We start from the raw sequence: 23788 nt of genomic DNA on the forward strand, positions 1-23788 counted from the left end.
TTGCTTTCTGATATAAGATATTCCAAACTCATCTGCTCTTTCCCTGCTTTGGTCCTGAAACCAGCCATTTCTCCAGAAAGCTCTGGTTCCTTTCAATGGAAAGATATTCAGAGTCCAGAATCTGGGCCCTGGGGCTGCCCATTGCCATTGGGATGGCACTCTAAGCCTCTCTCATTGAGCAGAGTTCCAGGGGATACGTCCCCACCCCAATATAAATGTACATTTGTGTCTACATTTCTCTATCAGCTTCTCCATGTATTGAAAACTGTGAGTTCACACCAGTACTGCCAGTTCTAATCCTGTACCTCAAGGTTCTTTCCAATTTTCTTGCTTTTCATATTTGTAATTATCTATTCAGACAATGAGAAACTTGGCTTCTATTATTCTTAATATATTTACTTATTTGATCTGTCTCCCTGGTATGTGATCATCTTCCATCCCCAGCGCTCTACCCGGCCATGTGGTTGCTGTCTTCACCCAACTTTGGTCCCATCCCACTCTGGACTCCCATGCCTCCCCCCAGCATGGCGGACACTGTTTTCCTTTGTCGCATCAGACCTTAGGATCTGTTAGGGGACAGGAAAGAAGGGAAGAGGAAATAAAGGGGAAGAGCTTTTCTCCTTTTTAAAAAAAGTTTCCCATTTCTTCACTTTAAGAATTTCACAAATAATACATATTAATGATTTCACATGTCACTTTTTTTTTACTGTAGCTATATTTTTATTAGAAATTTTGTTAAGATATAATTTTACATAATAAAATTCATTTCAAAATTTATAAGTTACTGGTTTTTAATACATTCTGGGTTGGGCAACCATCACTAGTTCTAGAACATTTTCATCACCCCCAAAAAGAAACCCCACACTTGTTAGTAGGCACTCCCCATTTCCCGTGCCCCTAGTCCCTGGTAACCATGAATAGACTTTCTGCCTCTTCTGGACATGACATATAACGGAATACTCTACAATACATAGTCTTTGGGGTCTGGCTTCTCTCACTTAGCATCGTGTGTTCAAAGTTCTTCTATGTTGTAGCATAAATCAGTGCTTCCTTCCTTTTCATGGCTGAATCACATTCCGTTACATGCCTAGACCACCTTTGGTGTTTTTATCAACACCTTTGGTGTTGACGGACCTCTGGGTTGTTTCTCCTTTTTGACTTTTGTGAATAATGTTGCTATGAAAACTCACGTACAAGTTTTTGTGTGGACAGGGGTTTTCATTTCTCTAAGGTACATACCTAGGAGTGGAAATTGCTGTGTCCTATGGTAGGTAATATTCTCTCTCTCTGAGTTTTTATTTAAATTCCAACTGGTTAACATACCGTGTAGTATTAGTCCCAGGTGTGCAATTTGGTGATTCCGCACTGACCCACAACACCCGCTGCTCATCACAAGTGCTCCCTTTAATCCCCATCACCTGTTTCCCTCATCCCCATCCCCCACCCACCTGCCCTCTAGTAGCCGAGTTTGTTCTTTAGAGTTAAGAGTTGGTTTCTTGGTTTGTCTCTCCCCACCCCGCCCCCACTGCTTCTTTGTTTTGTTCCTTAAATTTCACATATGAGTGAAATCATATGGTGTTTGTCTTTCTCTGATTGACTTATTTCACTCAGAGTAATACTTTCTAGCTCCATCCATGTTGGTACAAAGGGCAAGATTTCATTCTTTTTTTGATGGCTGAGTACTAGTACATCGTGTGTGTGTGTGTGTGTGTGTGTGTGTACATACCACATCTTTATCCATTCGTCAACCCCTAGATACTTAATTTCCATAATTTGACAGGTAATGCTGCTATAAACATCAGAGCACATGTATCCCTTAAAATAAGTATTTTTGTATCCCTTGGGTAAATACCTAGTGGTGCAATTTCTGGGTCATGAGATAGTTCTATTTTTAGCTTTTTGGGGAACCTCCTCACTGTTTTCTACAGTGGCTGCACCAGTTTGGATTCCCACCAACAGTGCACAAAGGTTCCCGCTTTCTCCACATCTTCGCCAACACCTGTTGTTTCTTGTGTTGATTTTAGCCGTTCTGACAGGTGTGAGGTGATACCTCACTGTGGTTTTGATTTGCATGTCCCTGATGATGAGTGCAACTGGTAATGTTCTCTTGCTTTTAAAGAACATTTGTCCTTGCAAACATTGCATCAGTTTCCTCATAAGCTTGATTTAACTGATACTTTATTTATACCAAATGGAGAGTTAAGATATTTTTCCTGCTAATGTCTCCCTATATTCATGATCTAATGTTAATTTAAAATTTTGACAATCTTCCCAAGCTAATCAACTATGCAGGAAGAGGAAAAGTACAGAAAATGTGAAATGTGTATCCGTTTTTAAAAGCTACATCTGTTTTTAAAAGAAGTCACTGAGAACTGTAGAGCCTCAAAGTCTTTAAAAAACAGGTCCTAGTAGTCTGAAATAATAAGCGTGAATTTTCTAGAACCAGGAGCTCCTGTGACCTGTGAGTAAACCAAGGAGGCTGGAATGTGGTGCATTTTCAGGAGGCTGAGTTCACAGGAATGAACGGCAGGGTTTCTCTTTCCAGTAGCTGGAGTTCACAGTGTCTGTGTGTGACTTCTAGATCTTTTACCAACAAATTCCTTTCCAATAGTGTACATAAGCCTAATTGGAAACCTATAAAACTGGTAAAACACTTCATGGGAATTTCACACTTTAAATTAGAAAAGAACTTTCCAATTATAGAGAATTCACTTTAGCTTTAATTTTATTTTAAGAACCATGTCAAAAATGCTTGAATGTCAGAGTGTTTTGATGATTGATCAGGGCGCAAATGATGTGGCATCGCTTGTAATCCACCCCATACCTTAGTTTCCATTCATGGTAACGTGAATTTTTAAAAAAATGTGGCTTCAGCCTCTGAATGTTAATAAAAATTTTATAAAAGGAGCTGAATTGGCAAAGAGATTCCAGAGAAGAAAAGCAGAATTCTGTTCTGGTCCCCGTGGTTGTGCTGGGCTGGGGAAAGAGATGTCTTTGAAGACACTTGTCAACACGATGGATGCGGATTTAAACACTGGACCCCTCCACCCCAGTCTCAGAATTTGCTTTTAGTGATTTCTCTTTGGACAGTTATGATTTTTTAAAAAAGATTTTTATTTATTTATTTGACAGAGAGATTACAAGTAGGCAGAGAGGCAGGCAGAAAGAGAGAGGAAGTAGGCTCCCTGCTGAGCAGAGAGCCCGACACAGGGCTCAATCCCAGGACCCCAAGATCATGACCGGAGCAGAAGGCAGAGGCTTAACCCACTGAGCCGCCCAGGTGCCCCAAAGGTTATGATTCTTAAGCAGCTTTGCCACAATCACAAGTATGGAAGACACGAGTTCTTAGCAGAGCCTCTCCTTTTAGACTAGATTCTTGGGTTATTTAGGGGCTTAGCTTTGGAGACTGGACTTTGCAAAAATGTATCTGCCTCATTAGAATTTTCGTTAAACGGTAAGTAATGACGTGAAATGTGACAACATGGTCAATAAGTTGATGGGCTTTTCCTCTCTCTCTCTCTCTCTCTCTTTGGAGGCAGAGTGGTTAGTATAGGGGGAGGGAGGTGTGCTCTGGAGGCATTTGATGGGAATGGCACGCAGGGAGGTCACACCTCTGCTCCATGAAAGGTGGCAGTGACCTCACCCTCAGGATCTGATTTTGGGGCCAGATGAGTTAAGGCGTGTAAAAATACCAGCAGTAGTTCTTGCGGCCATCTCCTGAGTATGGGGTCAGTGAATGTGCGCTTCTTCCCCTCCTTGTGAAGTCTTACGACCAGAACGATGAGGGCCTCGGTCTTGGAGCAGCACATGTGCCCTGTTCTTGCCCTTCTGCCTTAAGGCTAGGGAACCTGGGAGGTGCCTACCCAAAATTACATCTACTACAAAACACCCTATCCAAAATGGAAATCATGGATGTTCTTTCCAGGACGCGGTTCGTGAAAGCCCACCCTGTGAGCCGCTGTCTCTCTAGTCCCGTTTCCCAGTTATATGTATTTTAAATAGTAAAAAGAAGCTTGTCCTTTGGGGAAGACTGAGATAACCATGCCCTGCATTGAGACTGGAATTGTAAGGGCTAAGTGAACATTGCACTTGATTGTATGGACATGGGAGCCATTCAGCAGTATGGGAAATGGTACTTTGCGTATTTGCATATGAAGCTTAATAAAATATATCTGTATTGATTCTGTATTTTAACTTTAGTTTCATAACCCTTTTGGGGGGAAGTAATTGTTTTCACTTTTTAAAAATTCTGACTTTTTATTTAGAAGTAATTTCAGGGGAGCCTGGGTGGCCCAGTTGGTTGAGCGTCCTGCTCTTGGCTTCGGCTTAGGTCCTGATCTCGGAGTCATGAGCTCAAGCCCCGTGACAGGTTCCACTCCCAGGGAGGAGTCTGCTTGAGATTCTCTCTCTCTCTCCCTCTGCCCCTCCTGCTCATGCTCTCTCTAAAACAAATAAAGAAATCTAAAAAAAAAAAAAAAAAAGAAGTAATTTCAAACCTCCAGAAAATTTAAAAGAATAAGGATAGTATAATTAGTACCCATATGGTACAAACAATACCCGTATATACTTAACCCAGATTTGCTCGTTATGAACATTCAACCTCATTTTACTTCTGTGTTCTTTTGTTATCTACGTGTGGTATATGCGGAAATTGCAAACAGTTGACAAGATATGTACAGTGTATACATAATTTTTTTTCTGAACTACTTGAGAGGAAATTGCTTATATTATGGTTAGTCACTTCTACATACTTAACTGCGTATTCCCTAAGCATAAGAACTATTCTCTTGCATAATCACAGTACAGTTATCAACATTAGTAAATTAAATAGTGCAATAGTTCTTTTATTTAACCTATGGTCTGTATGGACCCAGTGGACCCTGTAATGTCCTTTATAGAATTTTTCAATTTGAAAATGGCTTTTTTCTACAGAAAGTTCATGTGACATTCAGAGGATAAAATTGTGTTGTGGCGTCAGCCTCTTGGGGAAAAATATATTCTAATATATGTGACTATATTTCAGGGGCACTTGGGTGGCTCAGTCAGTTGAGCGTGTCTGCCTTTGGCTCAGGTCATGATCCCGGGGTCCTGGGATCGAGCTCCCCGTCAGGCTCCCTGCTCATCTCATCCAGGGTTCTGCTTCTCCCTCTCTCCCTGCCCCCCTCCATTCGTTTTCTCTCTTTTTCTCTCAAATAAATAAAGAAATAATCTTTAAAAAAGAATATATTTCTACTAATTTAACTTTTTTTTGATTGAACTAGATTTCAGATAATTTTATAGACAACTGGTTGACTTTTAATTGAGCACAGACTGGCATTTTGGCATTTAGGCTGCTTGTAGCTGGTTTACTAGGAACGCGTGTCAACTCAGACACCTGGGTGAAGCGATTGTGTTTCCTAGAAGGCCCACCCCACTAACAGTATCCTACCTTCCATCACGAAAGCTCCCATGCTGTCTGCTGCTGGGATCTGAACCCTCTAACTGGCCATCTGTCTTCTTGTTTGAATGTAGGTCCCCCTCACCAGCTCTGGTGCCATCCCGTATCTTGAATTCCTGTCCCGGTTTGGTGACATGGACCTAAATATAAATGTTATAAAGAAGTAAGTGGTTTTTCTTTTCTCATATGAAAATGTGAAATTTGGAATGATGAGAGAGGACATAAGGTCAGGACAGCTAATCATGTCAGCAGATATATATGGAAGAGGCATTGGTAGAATCGTCCATATAGAATTTAATGTAGTTAATCCTCAGTCAAAAGGTTGTTTAAAGAAGACTTTTAACCTCTATTTCAGATAAAAGAAAGAATATTGTATTGAAAAACCAGATTAAAATATTTTATATGCAGTGTATTTCAGATTTGGAAATAATAAATAATGATAAGTAAATAATAAATAAATAAATGATTTTTAATTTTAAAGAAAATATTAAGATGTAAAATTTAAATTTCATTTTTATTTCATTTTTAGTGGCTTTCATTGGAAAGTGATCATGTTTTAGCAGCTAGAAAGGAAATACTTTTTAAAAGCTTTATTTATTTATTTATTTATTTTAGAGAGAGCGAATGCACACATGAATGGGAGGGGTAGAGGGAGGGGGTACTCTCAAGCAGAGTTTACACCGAGCAGGGAGCCTGACGTGGGGCTCCGAGGACCCTGAGATCATGACCTGAGCTGAAACCAGGAATCGGACACTCAGCTGACTGCGCCACCCAGGCACTCCAGAAATGACTATTTTTTTTTTTATAGTTCTTTCTTCTTTTTTTTTTTAAGATTTTATTTATTTATTTGACAGACAGAGATCACAAGTAGGCAGAGAGGCAGGCAGAGAGAGGGGGGGAAGCAGGCTCCCCGCTGAGCAGAGAGCCCGATGCGGGGCTCGATCCCAGGACCCTGGGACCATGACCTGAGCCGAAGGCAGAGGCTTTAACCCACCGAGCCATCCAGGCACCCCCAGAAATGACATATTTTTTAAAGAGACTTTTGTTTGAGCTCCTTTGTTATGCCATAACTGTAAGGTATGCAGGGGCTCATTTGGTTTATAAGCTGAAAATGGAGAATGTTCGAGTATGAGCTGTCATGGCTGTCCCACCGGAAAGGTCTCTGATTCTAGTGTCTGATTTAGGAAAGACCATACTAGTGAAAAGTTATTCACTTAGATTATTGGACTCTAAATGAATAACCTCATTTTCTCAGGAATTGTGCAAACAGTTTTAAGAGTTAAATTAGACCCTGAGAAACTAGCAGATTTGGGTACGAGAGCGCTCATAACTGAGTCTGTTGGGGTCCCAGTGTAGGTGTGAGAAGTCGTGCAGCAGGGGGGAGGGGCAACGGGGACTCGTTCAACGGATTTAAGTTTCAGTTTCGTAAGACGAGAAAGTTTTGGAGGAGAAGTGTTGTACAACAATGTGAATATATGTAACACTACTGAACTGCACACTTAATGATGATTAAATGGTGAATTTTATGTTACCTGGGTAGGTTTTTGTTTTTTTGTTTTTGTTTTTTAACCACAATTAAAAAAAAAAAAAAGGATCAATGAATCAGTACGGTAACTCCAGCAAGAATGACAAAGTACATGTCCTCCTTGGTCCAGTATTCAGGGACTTCTCTGTGCTCCGATTAGTTAATGAATGACCCGTAAGTGGTCGGCTGAGATAATCTCCAGGTTTATTTGAAAGAATGACTAGTTGTTTTATAAACTGTATATTTGCACTCTTAACCTAAAATAATCCCCATTTGTGATAAGCTTTTGGGGAGGACAGTAGCCTAATTTGAATATTCTTTGTTGAAAAAGCTAAACAATTAGAAAAACTGAAAGCAGGAGTAGTCTTGTGTGTGTGTGTGTGTGTGTGTGTTTTCGGTACCTTAATTGTGAAACATTAGTCTAATAGTTAATTTGAGATGCAAAGGATCACAAGTTACTTCCTTAACTATAAGAGGCTAAATATTTTAACTAAATTTGAAAGATTCAGCTCATAACTGACTTAGATCACGGGGCTGAATTTTCTTTACTGCCGGAGACGATGCAATAGTGAGCAGACACTGTTCCTCCGGGTGATACGGTAGGCTCTGTGCACAAACAGTTTTGCCACTGGAAACAACTAAAATAACCAATAAAAGGTAAAATGTATACATACATTTTCCTTCACCAGTGAGCTGGCAAGAAAGTAGGTACTCCCCTAGAGATAGAATCAGGAGAAGGAAGCATTCTATCCAGCCAGCTTTTGCCTTGAGAGTACTAGCTAAATCCTGTGAATTTGTGTTTCAGTTTGGCTGGCTGTTTGGAGTAAAGAGGACAGGGGACAAAATCTAGAGGCCTGAGGGCGCCTGGGTGGCTCAGTAGGTTAAAGCCTCTGCTTTTGGCTCAGGTCACCATCCCAGGGTCCTGGGATCGAGCCCCACATCGGGCTCTCTGCTCAGCAGGGAGCCTTCTTCCTCCTCTCTCTCTCTGCCTGCCTCTCTGCCTACTTGTGATCTCTGTCTGTCAAATAAATAAATAAAATCTTTTAAAAAAAAACAAAACAAAACTGGTACAGGGCTGGGTATGACCTGTAGAGACTGTGTTTGCAACCCAGCCCTCACAGAATTTCCACAGACAAGTGCCAAGTAGTATCAGGCCACACACACAAATCACTGAAAACATATGAAGAGACAAAGAATGAGGCCTGCAAACCAGCAGAGCTCCAGGGGGCCTGTATCCAGTACAGATATCCAAATACATGAATCCCACAGCCATCAGATCTAGAATCTGAAACTGTGGTAGTGTGCTCAGAGAAAGGTAAGCACGGACGCCTTGTATAAACACGAAATAAGAGGCAAAAAGAAAAAAAAAAGATTCAAAGAAGTACAGAACAGAACTTCTGGTAGTGAAAGATACGATCATTGTGGCTATAAAATCCAGTGGCCGGGTGGAGAAAGTGGATGAAGTGCAGCTGAAAGGAGCATTAGTGGAGTGGAAAGTAGGTCCGAAGCTGTGATCCGGAAAGCCACACAGAAGGACAGAGAGATGGAATATGGAGGACGGGTCTAAGAGACATGGAGGGGAGAGAGAAGGCTTAGGAGGTTTCTTATGGGGTTTCCAGATATTTAGGGAAAAGGATAGGGAGGAACCAATATTTGAAAGGATCTTAAGCCGGACGGATGGACAGAAACCCCCGTGTAGGCATGTCACAGAGAGACTGCAAATCTTTGGCATCGACCTCAGCATCACAGAGAGCAGTAAAGGCAGTGAGGGGACGCGCTGGGTTCACTTAGGACTGACCCTTGGGCCAAGGCTGATGTTCCAGGTATGAGACCAAGGGACGGTCTCTCCCACACACTGGGAATGGTATTTGCCAGCCTAGAGTTCGTAAGACTGAGATCTCTTCCTGTGGGAACGCCGGGACCCTTTCCCTCTTCTCGCCATAGTACAGGCTCAAGCACTGACGTCAGGCTGTGGGGACAAGGAGAAACATGTGCATCTTTGCCTGCCATGTTCAAGGTCGCCTTTCAGCCAGATCCTCTCTTTCTTCATCCTGCAAAGCATGCCTCTTACTTGTGTCTGTGCGTGTGGTACTTTCAGTGGAAGGAAAACACTTCGGGATGGACAGTAAGATGCGATGTGGGCAACAAGAGGGCAGAGATGTGCGGTTAGATCCAAACATGCCCGCTGACCTCGGGAAGCACTAAGGACTAGGAATAATGACGACTTTGGGAATTTAAAGATAGGATAGAATTAAAATACATGATAGTAGCAATATATATGCTGAGAGGAGGGACCAGAATGGAATGTTCTAGAGTCGTCACTTTGACCAGAAGGAAGATTAAAATTTTTGATTAACTTTAGACTTTGAAAAGTATGCAAGTTAGGGGCACCTGGGTGGCTCAGTCGTTAAGTGGCTGCCTTTGGCTCAAGTCATGATCCTGGGGTCCTAGGATTGAGCCCCACATCGGGCTCCCTGCTCAATGGGGATCCTGCTTCTCCCTCTCCTACTCCCTGTGCTTGTGTTCCCTCTCTTGCTATTTCTCTCTATCAAATAAATAAAACCTTAAAAAAATAGAAAAATACACAGGTTATAATTTCCAGAGTGGCTGTCATAAGATTAAAAATGGAATGACTGATTCCCAACTTACAGAGGCAGACAAAAGGAGTCGTAAAAACGGGATTGACAGAAAAGAAGGCAAGAAGCCGCAGAATAGGCAGAATAAATAAAAATCCCAAGTATATCGGTAATTGTAATAAAGGTTCCACTTAAAAGGCACAGACTGTGTGATTAGATAAGAGAGAGTAAAATCCACGAAGAGAAGAAACTACACAGAAGTTTATAGAATCTACTTGTTTATAGACAGGTTGAAGTGGAAGGGCTCAAAGACATACCATTCCAAGGAATACTCATCTCAAGAAGGCTGTTGTGGCTAAGTTACTACCAGATGATGGGCTGTGTCTCCCGAAGGAGACGCTGAGATGGAGTCAGGGGAGACAGTGGTGAAGGGAAGGGGCCCCGCGTGCGCTTGGGCAGAGCGTTTTCCTGGGGCTGCGGAGGGATGGGAGGGTGAGATTGGGAGCGAGGCCACCAGGCTCTGGACCCAAGCTGCTGTCTCTTCAGCTGATGGCAGCTACACAGGCCTTTTCTGATTTCTGTTCTTTAAATCTTATTGCCAAAAAGTGTCATGCGTCTAGTCAATACATAATTAAAACAAAAATTACTGCATTTAAAACAACGTCATACGGCTGGATTCCTGGTGAGTTTCCACCTTGGACTTGGACACTTAACCCTCTGAGCCTCAGTTTCCTCCTATGTAAAACGTAGTTCATTTCTGCTTAAAATGCCCCGATGGCTTCCTGTTGCCCCTGTAGGAGGATTCCTTATCATGGTCACAGCACCAAGGAATGGTGTCCACTCCATCTCTGAACTCTCCCCCACCACCGCCCTGCTGGGCGGGCTCTGGTCTCCCCGGCCGATTGACAGCAGCAAGGCTGGCATGTGCTGAGCTCCGGCCCCTGTGTGCTCCCTTTGCTTTGTCCAGAGAGCTTTTCCTTCCATTGGGTCGCTCCTGGCTCCTCACCTGGTGGGTCTTTCCTGGCTCTTTCCAAAGAGGGGCTCGGAAGCAGTTTACAGATGTATGGATAACCCCAAATAAAAAATAGTTCATTAAAGCAGATGGCCCCAGGGGCAGCTGGGTGGCTCTGTTGGTTGAACGTCAGACTCTTGATTTTGGCTCGGGTCTTGATCTCTTGGTCGTGAGATCGAGCCCCATATAGGGCACCGTGCTCAGTGCAGAGTCAGCTTGAGAGATCTTCTCTCCCTCTGCCCCTCCCCCTGCTCGTGTTCTCTCTCTCATAAATAAATAAAATCTAAAAAAAAGTAGGCAGAGCCAAGGGGATGGTGCGTGCCTCCACCATCAAGTCCTTTATGGAGTGGCTTAGCTTGCTCCCTCCCCAGTGGACTGGGAACCCCTCAGAGGTCAGAGCAAAGTGCAGCAGCAGGGGGTGCTGAGGGTGGGGCCATGACCCGCACCTCCAGTTCGCCACCCATGACCTTTGTCTCCCTGTCTCCTTGTCTGCAATGATGGCCCTTGACCCACACAGTTGTTGTGAGGATGAACTCAGACGGGGCTCGCCAGGGCTCGCCGTAGGAAATGCTCATCAAGTGTCAGCTGTAATTACTCCGTTCCCACGGTACCCTGGGAGAAGGAATAAATGTCTTTTTATTTCATTTTATGGGTGTGGAAACGGAGGCATGGAGAAGCTAAGGGCTTGGCCCAAGCCCCCTCTGCCAGCGAACAGTGGTGCCTAAGAAATACCTTGTGTTAGAAAATACATAATTTAGAAAGCCTTATCATTTTGATCTCTGCATGTCCTATGTAAGCATTTACTTAGTTAAAACATAATAATGCAAAGTTTCTCTCTTTCTTTTTTAAGAGGAGGTGAGAATGAAATGAGTTGCAGTCGGACAGTAAAAGAACTTGAGACCCAAATAGGAGAAAAGGTAATCGAGATCTTTTCAAATTCCGCACCCCCACCCCCGCGTCCAGAGTCATTGTTAGCAGAGGTAGATGAAGCAGAATGAGCCACATCTTGTCGTCTGTGCTCTCACGTCAAAGCCGCTGACGAGTAGATCCTGTAACAAGCCCGTGCGAAAGCTTGTATACAGACGACTTACGCTGCCTCGCCTGGTGCCTCTTTGGGTGAATGACACCAACAGAAGTCCTGGAATATTAATCGCTTTTGTATTAACTTTAGATCTCTAGTGGTAGGCCTGCCCTTTCTGCTTTTGTCCAAGACTGAAGCAAAGGCTCTCTTTAGAAGGAGAAAACTTCTGCATTTTAGCAGTAAGTGCCGGTCGGGAGCAGCATGCTCAAAAATAACCGGGAAAACTCAGAGCGATGTATATTTAAGTACTGAGTAATTTAGCCACAGAAGCTACTACATGTGTTTGGCAGAAGAGCCCATAGTCTTGTCCCTCTTTGCTGATTATGGTTAGACATCATCGCCCACAGCCAGGGAGCAGGGAGATGCTGCGGCTTTCGGGGGGTTGGAATCAGACCCCTTTTAAAAATGCATTTGAGCCTGTCAGTTACACAGGCAGCCTGAGAATCATGATTCAATTTACTCGATTCAATATGTTGGTTTGAAATGTGACAAATTTTCTTTCCTTTTTGAACTCCTCCGAGATTTTCATACATTTCAAAATAAAAAATAGCCAGGAATCCACAAAATGTTTGTCTGAATTTCCCCGGCTGATGCCATTAACACCAGAAAATTCATCTTCATGTGATACTTTTTTAAGCATTATATATTCCTAAAAATCTGGTTTCACTATATGTTAGTAAGGACCCTGATGTAATTATTTGCTGCTTCTATTGTGGTTCATGGGTTAAGCTGTAGGAAATATGTAAAGGGATTGATATTATTTATGGTTCATCTTTAATTTGTCTCTCCCTAAACTGTGTTAATCATGAAATACTCCTGGGAAATTCAGCCATTTATGACAATCATCGTATCAACATAAACACCCTCATGGGTCAATAATGGATCGTTTCAGTGAGTGTGGTGTGTGTGGACCTTGGCTGGGATGGTAAGTTCCCGACAAGAGGCTTCCGTGAGGAAAGCTCCAAGGGAACTCCACCACGAGTCATGCCTTCTTCTGACTCCTCTTTTATTCCAGAACCCCCCCTCTTCTCCGTGGGGGTAGCCCTCAAACCGGTTAAGAGTTGAGTTGTCAGCGGCTTACACAGTGCCGCTTTCAAGCAGCTTCTGGGGAAGAAGCTGGAGAGGGGAGATTGAGGAAGTGCTAGACCCCAGGGCGGCTGGGGTGGGGGGCGCGGGGGCATGTTCTGTGCCAGGCTTTCTAGCCAGCGTCAACTGCAACCCCAGTTCTACCCGGGACCCCGACTCTGGCCGGGCAGGTGGTGTAGGACAAGACTGACCTTGGGACTGTTAACAAAACAAAACTCAGCTGAGTAAATCTGAAGATCTAATTGGCTTTATTAAGCGATTCGTGAACTGAGCAGTACCCCAGGAAGCAAAGTAGGGGGGGCGGTGCGAGGAGATGTAAAAGGGGTGGGATTTTATAAGGAGGGGGGCCAGGCAAGAAGGATTAGCAAAAGGAAAGAAAGGATTGTTTCAGGCCAGGTCACCTTCCCTTGGTGGGGGGAGCAGGGGAGGACAAGGGGTCTCATTAGGTAGATTACCTCATCTTCCTTTGGAGTGGTGTGGGGGGAGGGGGAGTAGAGAGGGCGCACATGACGAGATTACCTCATCGGAGCTGACCAGCTAATTCCAGATTGATTGGCTTCAAGTTCCAGTCCTGGAGAAGCCGAGAGTTAAGTCTTGGTTTGCCATGCCGCAGGCAAGTGACTCTACGGACAGTCTGTAGCTTTTCTTTTCAACGGGATGGGGTCAGATCTGGGTTGCCATCTTGGAGCTCTGCCCTTTACCAGCCTGGCAGCCTTGACAAGTCCTTGTCACTGGGTTTCTTCATCCATTAGTGGGAATAATAACACCCACCTGGAAGTATAACTGAACTCAAGGGGTTTGCTGCTTGTAGTCCATCAAACTGAACACAACCTTTGTTGAAAGCAAAGAACTTGGTATTAACCTGTTCCAAGTAAGGAGACCGTGTGTGCACGCTATACACGGTCTCCCTGAGGGGTTCCAACAGGAAGCTTTTAGTCCATGTATTGAGGGCAAGGGCAGGGAGCACACTAGGCACTTCTGGCTCAATTGCGCATGCCTAGTGTGTCAACATGCTAGTGCCTTTACATAGGATGGTCCAAAAAAAAAAAAAAATGGTGGAAAACTCTGCCCATAGGAGGGGATCCTAGTATTAATAATGAGCTAAAGGTGACCAGGACCACTCGGGGGCATCTGCATAGGTCCTCAACTCCCAGTCCAGCTCAAAGAGGCTCACATAAGGGGGTGTCAGGCAAGACACATCTGGCAAGGGGCTCTTGGGTGAGACACCTAGTTGAGCATCTCCTTGATGGAACTGTTGGTTCTGTAAACAAAGCACATCCCTTCCCTGCTTGTGTCCCTTCCCTTCCTCCCTTATGTTGATAGCTTTTAGCCCTCTTAGTAACTTCCTGTTGCATCCCGGTTAACAGAAGTGCTGTTGTGTGGCTTGACACTATGCAGTATAAAGCGCCTGGAACAGCTGGGAAGTGCCAGCTCTCACTAGAACGATTATTACTGCAGCTCCCTTCGAATGACAGGTAGGGACACCAGTGAATCATCCCTTCCCACCTACTCTCAAAACAAGCAGAACAAACCAGATACCCTCACTTGTTTGCTGAGTGTTGGAGCCTATTTCCAGCTGAGACGCTTGTCCTGCAAACACTGCCCACACGAGCATTGGAGACGGGGACGCGTACCTGGGAGCTGTTAAAGGAAGGCTCTCTTTAGATATATGTTGTCATTGCCGGCTGATCTATACGGTCTGGGAATGGAAGAAAGCTCATTATTTCGTTTTAAATATAAGTCCACATGGCTTGCTTGAGCCAAGAATGCATGCAAATGTCTCTGAATTTTGGGAGCCAGACTTTGCTAAATGTATGTGTCGTCTAGCCTTCCTAAACCAACAAATAATGAGCAGTTGGCACCCCAGACCTACCAAACCCCAGTGCTCGTGCTTCCTGATCGTTCTCCACTTCAGGGAGCTCGGTCCGATGGCGGGTTCCTTGGCCTTTCCCTTCCTCTCACACACTTAGACCCTCCTGTGTAGGTTCACATCCCCCCTCATTACCCAGTCACATCCTTGGGCTCTCTGAAGCCTCGTTCTCTCTGTCTGTCATGGCTGGGGACCAGCCTGGATGGTCTCCAGGTCCCCGCTCTCCCAACCTGTGGTGACTGTGATCCACGGCTTCATGTGATGAGGTCGCTGTCTATTCCCGTGGGGCTCTGTGAGCCCAGGGAGTCCTGAGGACATCTTTTTCTGGCTCTAGCTGGTCCTGGTCTTCAACTGGTGCTGCACTGGGTCCCGGTCAGGAGTTCCTTGAAGTCCCGTGCTTGCCTTACTTACGCTCAATCCCTTGGCCCTTTGCTCCCCCTCTGCGCCATGACTTGGCATCTGCTGGACGGGTCCTTGAGTTCTCTGCGCTTCCGATTCTCTGCTCTCACGGTCTCCTAGGGAAGCAGAGGCATTTAGTGGGAATCAGGCCCAGCCGGCTGGAACCCAGGCTCCGCAGCCCCTCCAGGGGACTTTGGACAGTTGTCTCACTATTCTAACTGTCCTCATCTCCAAAGTGGAGACAGCAACCACTCAGGGTAGTTAAAAGAATGAATGAGAATAAGAGACCAGAGCCCGTTGGCGTCCAGGAGACGCTCAGTAGATGTTAGTCCCTTCCTCCATCTGTGAGTGAGTGAGGCCAGCTGTCAGGCATCCTGAAACCCCGCCGGTGGTTGGCTTTACTTGCCACCAGGCAGCACGACCTCCGCCGTGCAGGCATCGGGTTGCTCTGCCCTGAGAGAAGTAGAAAACCCCCTGCCCGGCTTGCTGAATCAAGATGGCCCTGCTCGTCTCACCTGAGAAGCAGGAGGGAGCACGGATGCGGGGATGGGTAACTCATGTCCCTGCTGGCCACCAGGATGTCGTTACCATTCGGGCTTGACATGCAGGCACTGTGATGTCAAGTTTTTTTTTCTTTCCAGATGCTATTTCTTCCAATATGACTCTATAAACATGGGGAGACTTTTCTTCTGACTCACAACCAAGAAAAATGTCCCACACCCAAACCAGTCATTGGCAATGATGTTGGTCTCTGTGAGCAGCCTGAACCAACCCTGATTACTTCCTGGTGTAATTACTTCCTTGGCTCCCTCCAGGGCCACCAGAGGGTAGATATCGAAACAATGGAAAATGAACGGTTTTGTTAGAAGAGAGCAGGGGTGAGTGGGTTTGCAGAAGGCAACCAGCAGCATCTGCTTCAGCCTCCCACCGAAAGGATCCCCGTAGCCTTAATCCTGTGGACACTGTAATTTTTTGGATTTTGCCAGCTCTATAAGTAATAGCACTGTGCACTTACTAGGAGCTGCTCTAAGTGTTTTATTGTGTTAAAGGACTAATTTTCGGGAGAACCCCTCAAGGCAGGTGCCATCCTTATTCCACGCTGGTATGGAGGAAACTAGAACAGAGGTGGACCCAGTCCATCATGGAGAAGTCACACCTTCACTGCACACACCAGTGGCCTCTTTTGTTCAGACCACAGACTCGTCCCTGCATCCATGTAGCATCTACTTCCAGTGGGCAGTTGGGAGTTTCCCTTTTCTTCCTCGTTCTGACATCTTCCCTCTGATACTTCTTCCACCGTCCTTGGGCTTTTATGCTCCCCACCTGTCCTGCAGGGCCCCAACTTCTTCCCCCAGCCTGGCAGGGTAAGCGGAAGTGCCAGAAGATCTCAGCTTGCTCCTCGAGGTGGGGGTCAATGCTCATTGTGAGCCACGTTCAGGGAATTCCTGAGAGGCAGGAAGCCGTGCTGACCGACGAAGAGCACAGGGGACGTGCAGAACAGTCATGACCCTTCCCCGCCGCCCCTACATACGAAAGAACTGTTCTTAACTGAAGAGTAGAATTAAGAATGTATAATTCAGTTAAAGACATAAAAAAGGCAAATAAATAGGCCCAACCAGAGCCGCGGGCTGTTTGCTCCTGTACCGCGTCCCCACACAAACCAGGGCTGCCTTCTTACGCCCGGGCGCCATGATGTCAGAACATCTGGTCTACCCAGTCAGCCGCGACTAGTGTGTCTGTCGGACACCAAGCGATCTGACACGAGGTTTTATGGGCTTACCCTGGTGCCTTGGAGTTGTAGAGAGCAGCCTCCGTCATTTGAGAAGCAATTAGTAAATAATGAGAGGTACTAAGCTGCTCGCGTGGTCTGCAATATCCTCGCGCGGAAGAGACACAAGTGATGGGTTAGATTCATTTTCTTAAATAGGTGGATTTTCCTCAAAAAGAAATTAAAAAAATTATTGCTCGACAAATAAGGAAACAGTCATTAGAATCACAACCATTTCATAAACGTACCTTAACATTATAACATCACATTAGCATGAACGAATGTACCAGAATGCAGTCTGTTTGCCTCATAAAAAGACTGTGTCAAACTCAAAATGAGGCCATTTACTAAAACATACAAGCTTTTGGTTAATTTATAATATTCTCCTAATCCCACTTTTATCAGCCCCACTTTGGTGCACGGGTATTAATTGCCTATTATAACAGGTATTTGAACACATCTCCTCTCTCATCTGAAGAAAATATTAGCATATCGTAGAGCTGTTGGGACAGATTGTATCTGAGCCACTTTTTCCTCCTTGCAGAAAAGCCTATCAATCATAACTGAATATAGTGATTAATAATGTCACAGCTTTTATTCGCGTGTCTGTGTGCAACTAAATGAAGAGGAGTGCTTACATTTTGATCTAGAGAATTTCACATAACAAAATAATCAGTTGCCATTCTAGAAAAAAAAATTATATCGAAAATGCTCCTACCCCAGGACCTATTTTTGGTGGTTCTATTATTAATTTACTAAAGACTTATCAGGAAGCTAAAGCAAAGATTTGGTTATATCAGAATTTGCATCATTTTAGGCGGTTTATCTTCTTCTTCTTTTTTTTAATCTTCTTGCATGTTCAATAGTTCGATCAATATGGTAGGGGAGGCTGGCCGGAGCACGTGGGCTTCCCCAGCTGGGTGTGCACGGAGCGCCAGCCCTCACCGCGTGTGTGGCCCTGAGCAAGCCAGTCCCTCTGGGGACTGTGTCCTCGGCCGTGAAGTGGGGAAAGAATAGTGCAGGGTTTTTCTGTTCTTGAGGCTCTCGGTGACAATCAATATAAAAAGATCTTGGAGCCTAGAAGTTGCTCAAAAAAACAGGAGTTGGAGTTTGCATTTGGAGGAGATAAGATAGGAGTTGTCCCGGGGAAGGGGAAATGATAGTTTGTGGTCGCCTCTGGTTTTAGGCCACAGAGCAGGCCACGGTCTGGAGGACTCCGCGCTTCCATCTCTGTCTGGGCTCCAGACTCGGCACCGTCCGCAGAGCAGACCAGACCTTCTGCTGGTCGTCCTGGGCCTCTCCAGGCAGCCTTCTTCCCTTGGTCACCCCGGCGTCGGAGGGAAGGGTGCCGCCATGCATGGAGTTGTTCGTGTCGCAACCTAGGGTCCGTCTGGAGGCCGGGGTTTCTGCACTGGCCCTGCTCCTGCATCCAGCTCGTCTCCCGCGTCCCATGTGCCATCCCGGAGCCCATCCCTCTCCCTGCTAGCACTGTGTGCCCACCCTGCGCTTTGTCAGGAACTCCTGGATCACCTTTCCTGCTCCTGCTCACGCCCCCTACAGTCTCTCTCCCACACGACACCCTGACTTACCTGTGCAAAACACAGGTCAGATCTCATCAGACTCCCCAGGGTAGGATGCCCCGTGGCCTGCTGTGGCCCGGGGAGGAAGCATCACACACACATCCTGGCCGATGGCACTCGGCGTGGAGACGTGTTTGACTAACCTCTCTAAAATTCCACATTTCCCTGAGACTTTGAGTGTTCTGAGACTTGTTTATCACCAGGATGTGTGTTCCTGGGGAGTAGGTGCCTTCTCTGTCATGCTCGCTGGTATTAACTTTAGTGCCTTGAACGGATCCTGGCTCTTGATGCGACCATCAGGAAACATTTACTGAAAGGATAAACGGTTCTGTAGGAAAAGTGGACAGTCACTGGAGTAGCCAGAAAACACTGCCTGGTTTCAGATGAGGCTGGTGCTTGAGTTGAGCCGCGGACAGGGTTTCAGGGTGATGAGGATGGAGGAGGGGGTGAAATGTGGGGCGCTGTCAGGATCGCACTCGGGCTCAAGAGGAGGATATGGAGGTAGAGACAAGGGGAGAGGCGGCCGGGGCGGTGGGGAGATGAGCTCTGTGACCATCCCGTGGAGAGTTCTGTTTCTCAAGGCAGGACAGGACAGAACACTTTTGGAAGGTAGGATGGAGGAAAAGATGGAATTATTTGAAGGTCAGGTGTGAACCCTAAAGCGTGGGGCTGGCGGGGGGGTGGTGGTGGAGGAGGAGGTTCATTGCCAATTTCTCACGAGGAAGTGGCTCTTTCAGAGACGGCTGCCAGCAGTGTCATGGACACAGTGGCCGGAGGACTGGACTAGGCCTTGCAAGTCACTCGACAGGAACAGCCTACCTTTGCCGAGCACCTCAGGTGTTTGGGGGAAACCATGGAGTTCCTGGGAGGGGGTGGGCTTGCACCTCCTGGCATGCAGCTCTGTCCTGTGAGTGATTTGCGGTTAGGGTGACAAGGGCCCCAGCCTTCCTGCATACCTGGGACAGAGCTTTCATCCTATGGGGTTGGACTGGACTCGAAAGAAAGGAGGTTCAGGAAATGCTGCTTCTAGAGTCGGCACATGTTGAAAGCCTTCGGTGTTTAGACATAGAGCTTATTTTCCTAGCTGGGTCAGAAGTTTTCAAGAGCAGCTAAAATTTCTTATTAGAAGTCTATATGTTGCAGGTAAGCCTTTTGAAAATGAAAATCAAATGTGGGAAAAGGCTGACATGGCCTCTGGCGTATATGACAGCAAGTTCTCTCCTCACCTTGGCTACAAGGAAACCCAAAGCCAGAGTTTTTGGAGTTTTGCTCCCTTGGAGCAACTCTTTCAGGATGCTTTCTTTAGCTCTTTCTTTAACTCCGTTCTCTCTGTTCCTATGGATCTCATTTCGATGTCTTTTTGTGTAAGCTTGTTCAATTTTGGGGAAAGGCAGGATTTATATGTGTTCAAAAACTACATGCATCGTCCTGGGCCCATGCGGGTGCGGGCGGGGCGCCAAAGCAACCAGAGGGAGCGTCAGCCCCGGGCGCGGAGGCGAAGGCTTTGTTAAAGGTGAGCCAGGCCCGGCCGCCGCTCCTCCCACATGTCCCCAAATTGAAAGTTTGTGTTTATGGGGTTCTGAATGTAGTCTAATTTTTTCCTATCTGGTTTGGCTCATCTCTACCAGCTGGTAAATAGGAAATGTTCACGGTAGGCAGCCAATACTCTGCAGAATGTAAACAGATGGAATCGATAGAAAGTGACAAGCTTGACTGTGCTATGGAGAATACAGAGCCAAAAGTAAGAACATAACAGTCAAGCTACTTACTTCGTTCCAGTTCATTTAGTCCTGAATAGCTCTTCATATCTGCACAGCTGTGTTGTTCTTTTTTTTCCCTCTTTCTTTCTTCTGGGTTGATAATGACAATTTCAAAGAAAAACTTTAATTAAAGATTTTATACGAAATAGCCAAAAGTAGAATAATAAGGAAAATGAGCATTGATGTGTTTATTGTAAGAAAAATCCTTTTTCATGGTTTCATTTAAAAAATTTACTCCTTAAATTTAAAATGAATGTAGTCGTGATGACAGAAAGGTGCCAGACTGGCAGCCGTGGATGCTGAACCCTTCCATTTTGCTGCAGAGCCAAGACATAGAAGCTGCTAGAAGCCCCCTCCCCTTGGGGTTCAGTCCCCAGGCAGGCGGGTAGGAGGCCGTTCTCACCCCCTTCTGCTAGACACTGGGCAAGGAAGCCTGGTTCCGGGGGAGGAACAGAGCAGAAAAGAACTTACCAGGGAAGGAACCACTGTGGACAGTCGAAGTGAGTTTACTGGGCAGGCTGCGCTCTGGCGTGAAGAAGTGTGACCTTCCTCCGGTGAGGGCCACATCAGAGCCGGGCCTAAAGAAGGATTATTTGCAGCCTGAGAATTCTGGCCTTCTGGGAGGAACATTAGGGTTTTTCTCACCTCTTTTAATGTCTGGGTGGTCATATTTATTTGGGTTCACAGCTTTCTTTCCTGGAGCTCAAAGTGCTATAAAAAGAATTTTAAACAAAGAACTATAGCGTACTAATAACAGCCACTGTTAGCGGTTTACTGAACCATCTGATCTCAGTGGGACACAAATATGAAGCAGTTTGATTGTTCTCTTCTCACTGTTCTCAAGCAGGCATTAGCAAATCTGCCTTTTCATTCCTTAAGGGTATCTTAGGCAGATCTAATGGCTTTCTGGTCACATTTAGTTATAAAAGTCTAGGACAGACCAGTCCAGTTTCAACCTTGAGCTCAGCTCCAGGCCTGCTGGCCATCTCTTCCCCTTCTTCCTAACCAAGGGGCCTGCCCCCTGCTTACTCGCTGGTCCTACTTTCCCTCTCCCCGCTGGTTGTAGTTGGGGTCTTTGATGAGGGCTGAGGAAAGGGAGTATGCCTTTCTCTTCCTTCACTGGTGTCCTGGTGTCCTCTGTGGCCAGCACATGGGGAGTTATTAGGATTGTACTGGGGGGGGCGGCCTTTGGACTGTACGGTTCCCTGATGAGGAGGGTCACCTCTGGCATAACTCCTGTAAACCTTCTCAACTCTACCCTGGGTGGTTCACTGCATATCCTCAGGCTGTATGGGTCCCCTCACTTGAGGAGCAGCCCCTGGGAGGGGGATAATTCAGGCCTTCTGCCTTTCTTGGTCTCCAGTCAATCCACTGGAAATTTACACATCATCTATGACAACAGTAGGTATGCACTTGACACTCATTGGCCCCTCCCACTCTGCTCTGCTGTCTCTGACCTGTTCTCAGGTCTTTTCCCCAGGAAGGTGTACAGCAGATCACTGAGTCCATTAGGAGATGAGATGCCCACATGCCCCTTCTTGCAGGTTCCTGGCCTATCTGTACAAGGATTTCCTTGGCCTACTGAAGCTTCTTCTCCATGAATACTGCAGTCACCCTATCTACCCATCCATCCATCCATCCATCCGTCCATCGTCCGTGCATCATCCGTCCATCCTTCCGCCCTCTCATCTATCTATCCATCCATCTGTCCATCCATCCATCCATTTATTCATATATACATACATTCATCCATTCAATAAATATTCATTAATCCAGGCCCTATTCTTGGTTCTGGACTCCTGCCTACTGAAGACCTTATGTCCTCTCAAGGCTCCAATGAACGGGCTGGGCAGGGGGCAGTGAAGGGGTTGGAGGAGTTGGCTGGGGCGGGAGGAGCAGCGGTACTCAGTATTTCTTGACACGGGTATGCGGATGTTTGGTCATTTGGAACTCTGTCCTCAGCCTTTGGTCCCAGTCTGCAGCCGCCCCCCCACCCCCGAAGTGCCACCTGAGGTGCTTGCACACCTGAGCTCTCCTCCCAACCACAGCTGACAGGGTCCCCTTATTCACTCCCATTTCACAGATGAAGATACTGAGGTTTAGTGGTCAGGTTACTACTGCAGGGTTACCTGAAAAATAGCGCAGAGCTGGGATTTGAAGTCTCAGCTCAGAGCCAGTGTCCGGTCAGGGCAGCACTGTCTGGAGGTCCTTGTGGGGAAGGAGGGAGGGAGACACGGAGGCACTGGCGTGGTGGTGGCGGTGGGGAGCCGCTGCCACCAGGAGCATTTTCTGTGGTTCTCAGTGTGGCTCACCGTCATGCCTGTGGGAGGTTTCCACCCCCGCCCCCCGTGTCCCTGCCTCACTCTTTAAGGTCAGATGCTCTCTGCTTCTTGTAATAGCACTTAAGAGTCTGCCTTCCATAAATTCACTTAAATCTTTTTTTGAATATTTTAATTTTGCTGCTCTTGCTCCCTCCTCCCCCCATTTCACTTCACTCCCATGTGAAATAGGGCTTCGTTTCTGTTCTGGGAACGTTAGGTGAATGAGTCCTGGCTTGTGTAGGCACAGTGCAGAACTTAGAGCTTTCCAGCCCGCGATTCCCCAGGCCTGCTGTCCAGATGGAAGAATCTAGGCTTTTTAGTCTGTCCTCACTGTGGTTCCCTTCCCTAGATGCTTGGTTCACCGCCCAGCCCATCATCCCCCTTGTCCTTGGGCATCTCCCCAGCCTGGGGCTCCAAGGACACGGAAAGGGTCACCTACTGCCCTGCTGTGGTACTCCAGGCAGGGGGCTCCATGCAGCGGGGGCCAGGGAGGGAGAAGGAGGGAGGGAGAAGGAAGAGAAGGAGGAGCGGGCATCAGGATGAGGGGGGGACTGCCAGCTAGCTTTAGCTGGGGGAGGCGGGGGTGGAGAGCCGGGGCTGTGGTGGCCAGCACCAGCCTGGCATGGGGCTCAGAGAGCCATGGGCAGCAACTCATGGCTGGGCCTGGGATGGGGGGCGGGGAGAGAGGGTGTTGGGACTGAGTCTGGCACAGGAGGTGGGGAAGGAGGTGGGGAAGATGGTTGGAAAGAGAAGACAGAGTGCAGCTCCTTCATAGCCTCAGGCCCATTTCCTGGCTCCGGAGTCTTTAATTTAAAGGTGTAAGTAGCTATTGTTTTGGTTTTCTTTTAAATCCTCAGGGCTTCCCCTGTGCTGGTGCACAAAAAGCGCCCAACACTTACCACCACCTCCATAGAAGTGGGAGTATGTCGGGGAGAGTGGAACAGGGGCCTCGAACTTGCTCTGTAAAGCTAGGAAGTCTCGCTGTCATTATGAGCCAGACGTTACTCCGCCCTGCCACTGTTTGTAGGGGACGCAGCCAGAGCCACCGCGCAGCTGAAAGGGCCTGTCTGGGCACCAATAACATTGACTTGCAGATACTGCAATTTGAAACTCGCTTTTCACATGTCGAAGTTTTTTTTACTTTTTTCAACCATTAAAAAGTGTAAAAACCATTTCTTGCTTGCAGGTGTACAAAAAGAGGTGGAGGCAAGAGTCCGTCGAATGTGGGGCCTAGCAAGGGGAGTCAGGCGTCCAGAGGCTGGGACATCAGGCTTGGAGTGCCTCCCTTTCAGGCCCACCTCTGGGCTGAAGCAAAGCAAGAACTCATTTTCCGTCCTGGGCAGGGCAACCTGCCGGGTTTGGAAGGAGGAAAC

The 23788-nt window shown here is 46.6% G+C and overlaps 1 protein-coding gene across 3 annotated transcripts in view; it reads left to right on the forward strand.

Moving 5' to 3' along the window:
* Nucleotides 1-23788, forward strand: part of EFCAB6 (EF-hand calcium binding domain 6) — a 229542-nt gene that overhangs the window by 37304 nt on the left and 168450 nt on the right. For all 3 annotated transcript variants that reach the window (XM_044227789.1, XM_044227791.1, XM_044227790.1), the window contains exons 6-7: nt 5512-5600; nt 11401-11467. In XM_044227789.1, the coding sequence (XP_044083724.1) occupies nt 5512-5600; nt 11401-11467 (156 nt within the window). The remainder of the gene's footprint in view (nt 1-5511; nt 5601-11400; nt 11468-23788) is intronic.

The sequence above is a fragment of the Neovison vison genome, chromosome 12, assembly GCF_020171115.1.
Source record: "Neovison vison isolate M4711 chromosome 12, ASM_NN_V1, whole genome shotgun sequence".
In the NCBI taxonomy this organism is placed as follows: domain Eukaryota; kingdom Metazoa; phylum Chordata; class Mammalia; order Carnivora; family Mustelidae; genus Neogale; species Neogale vison.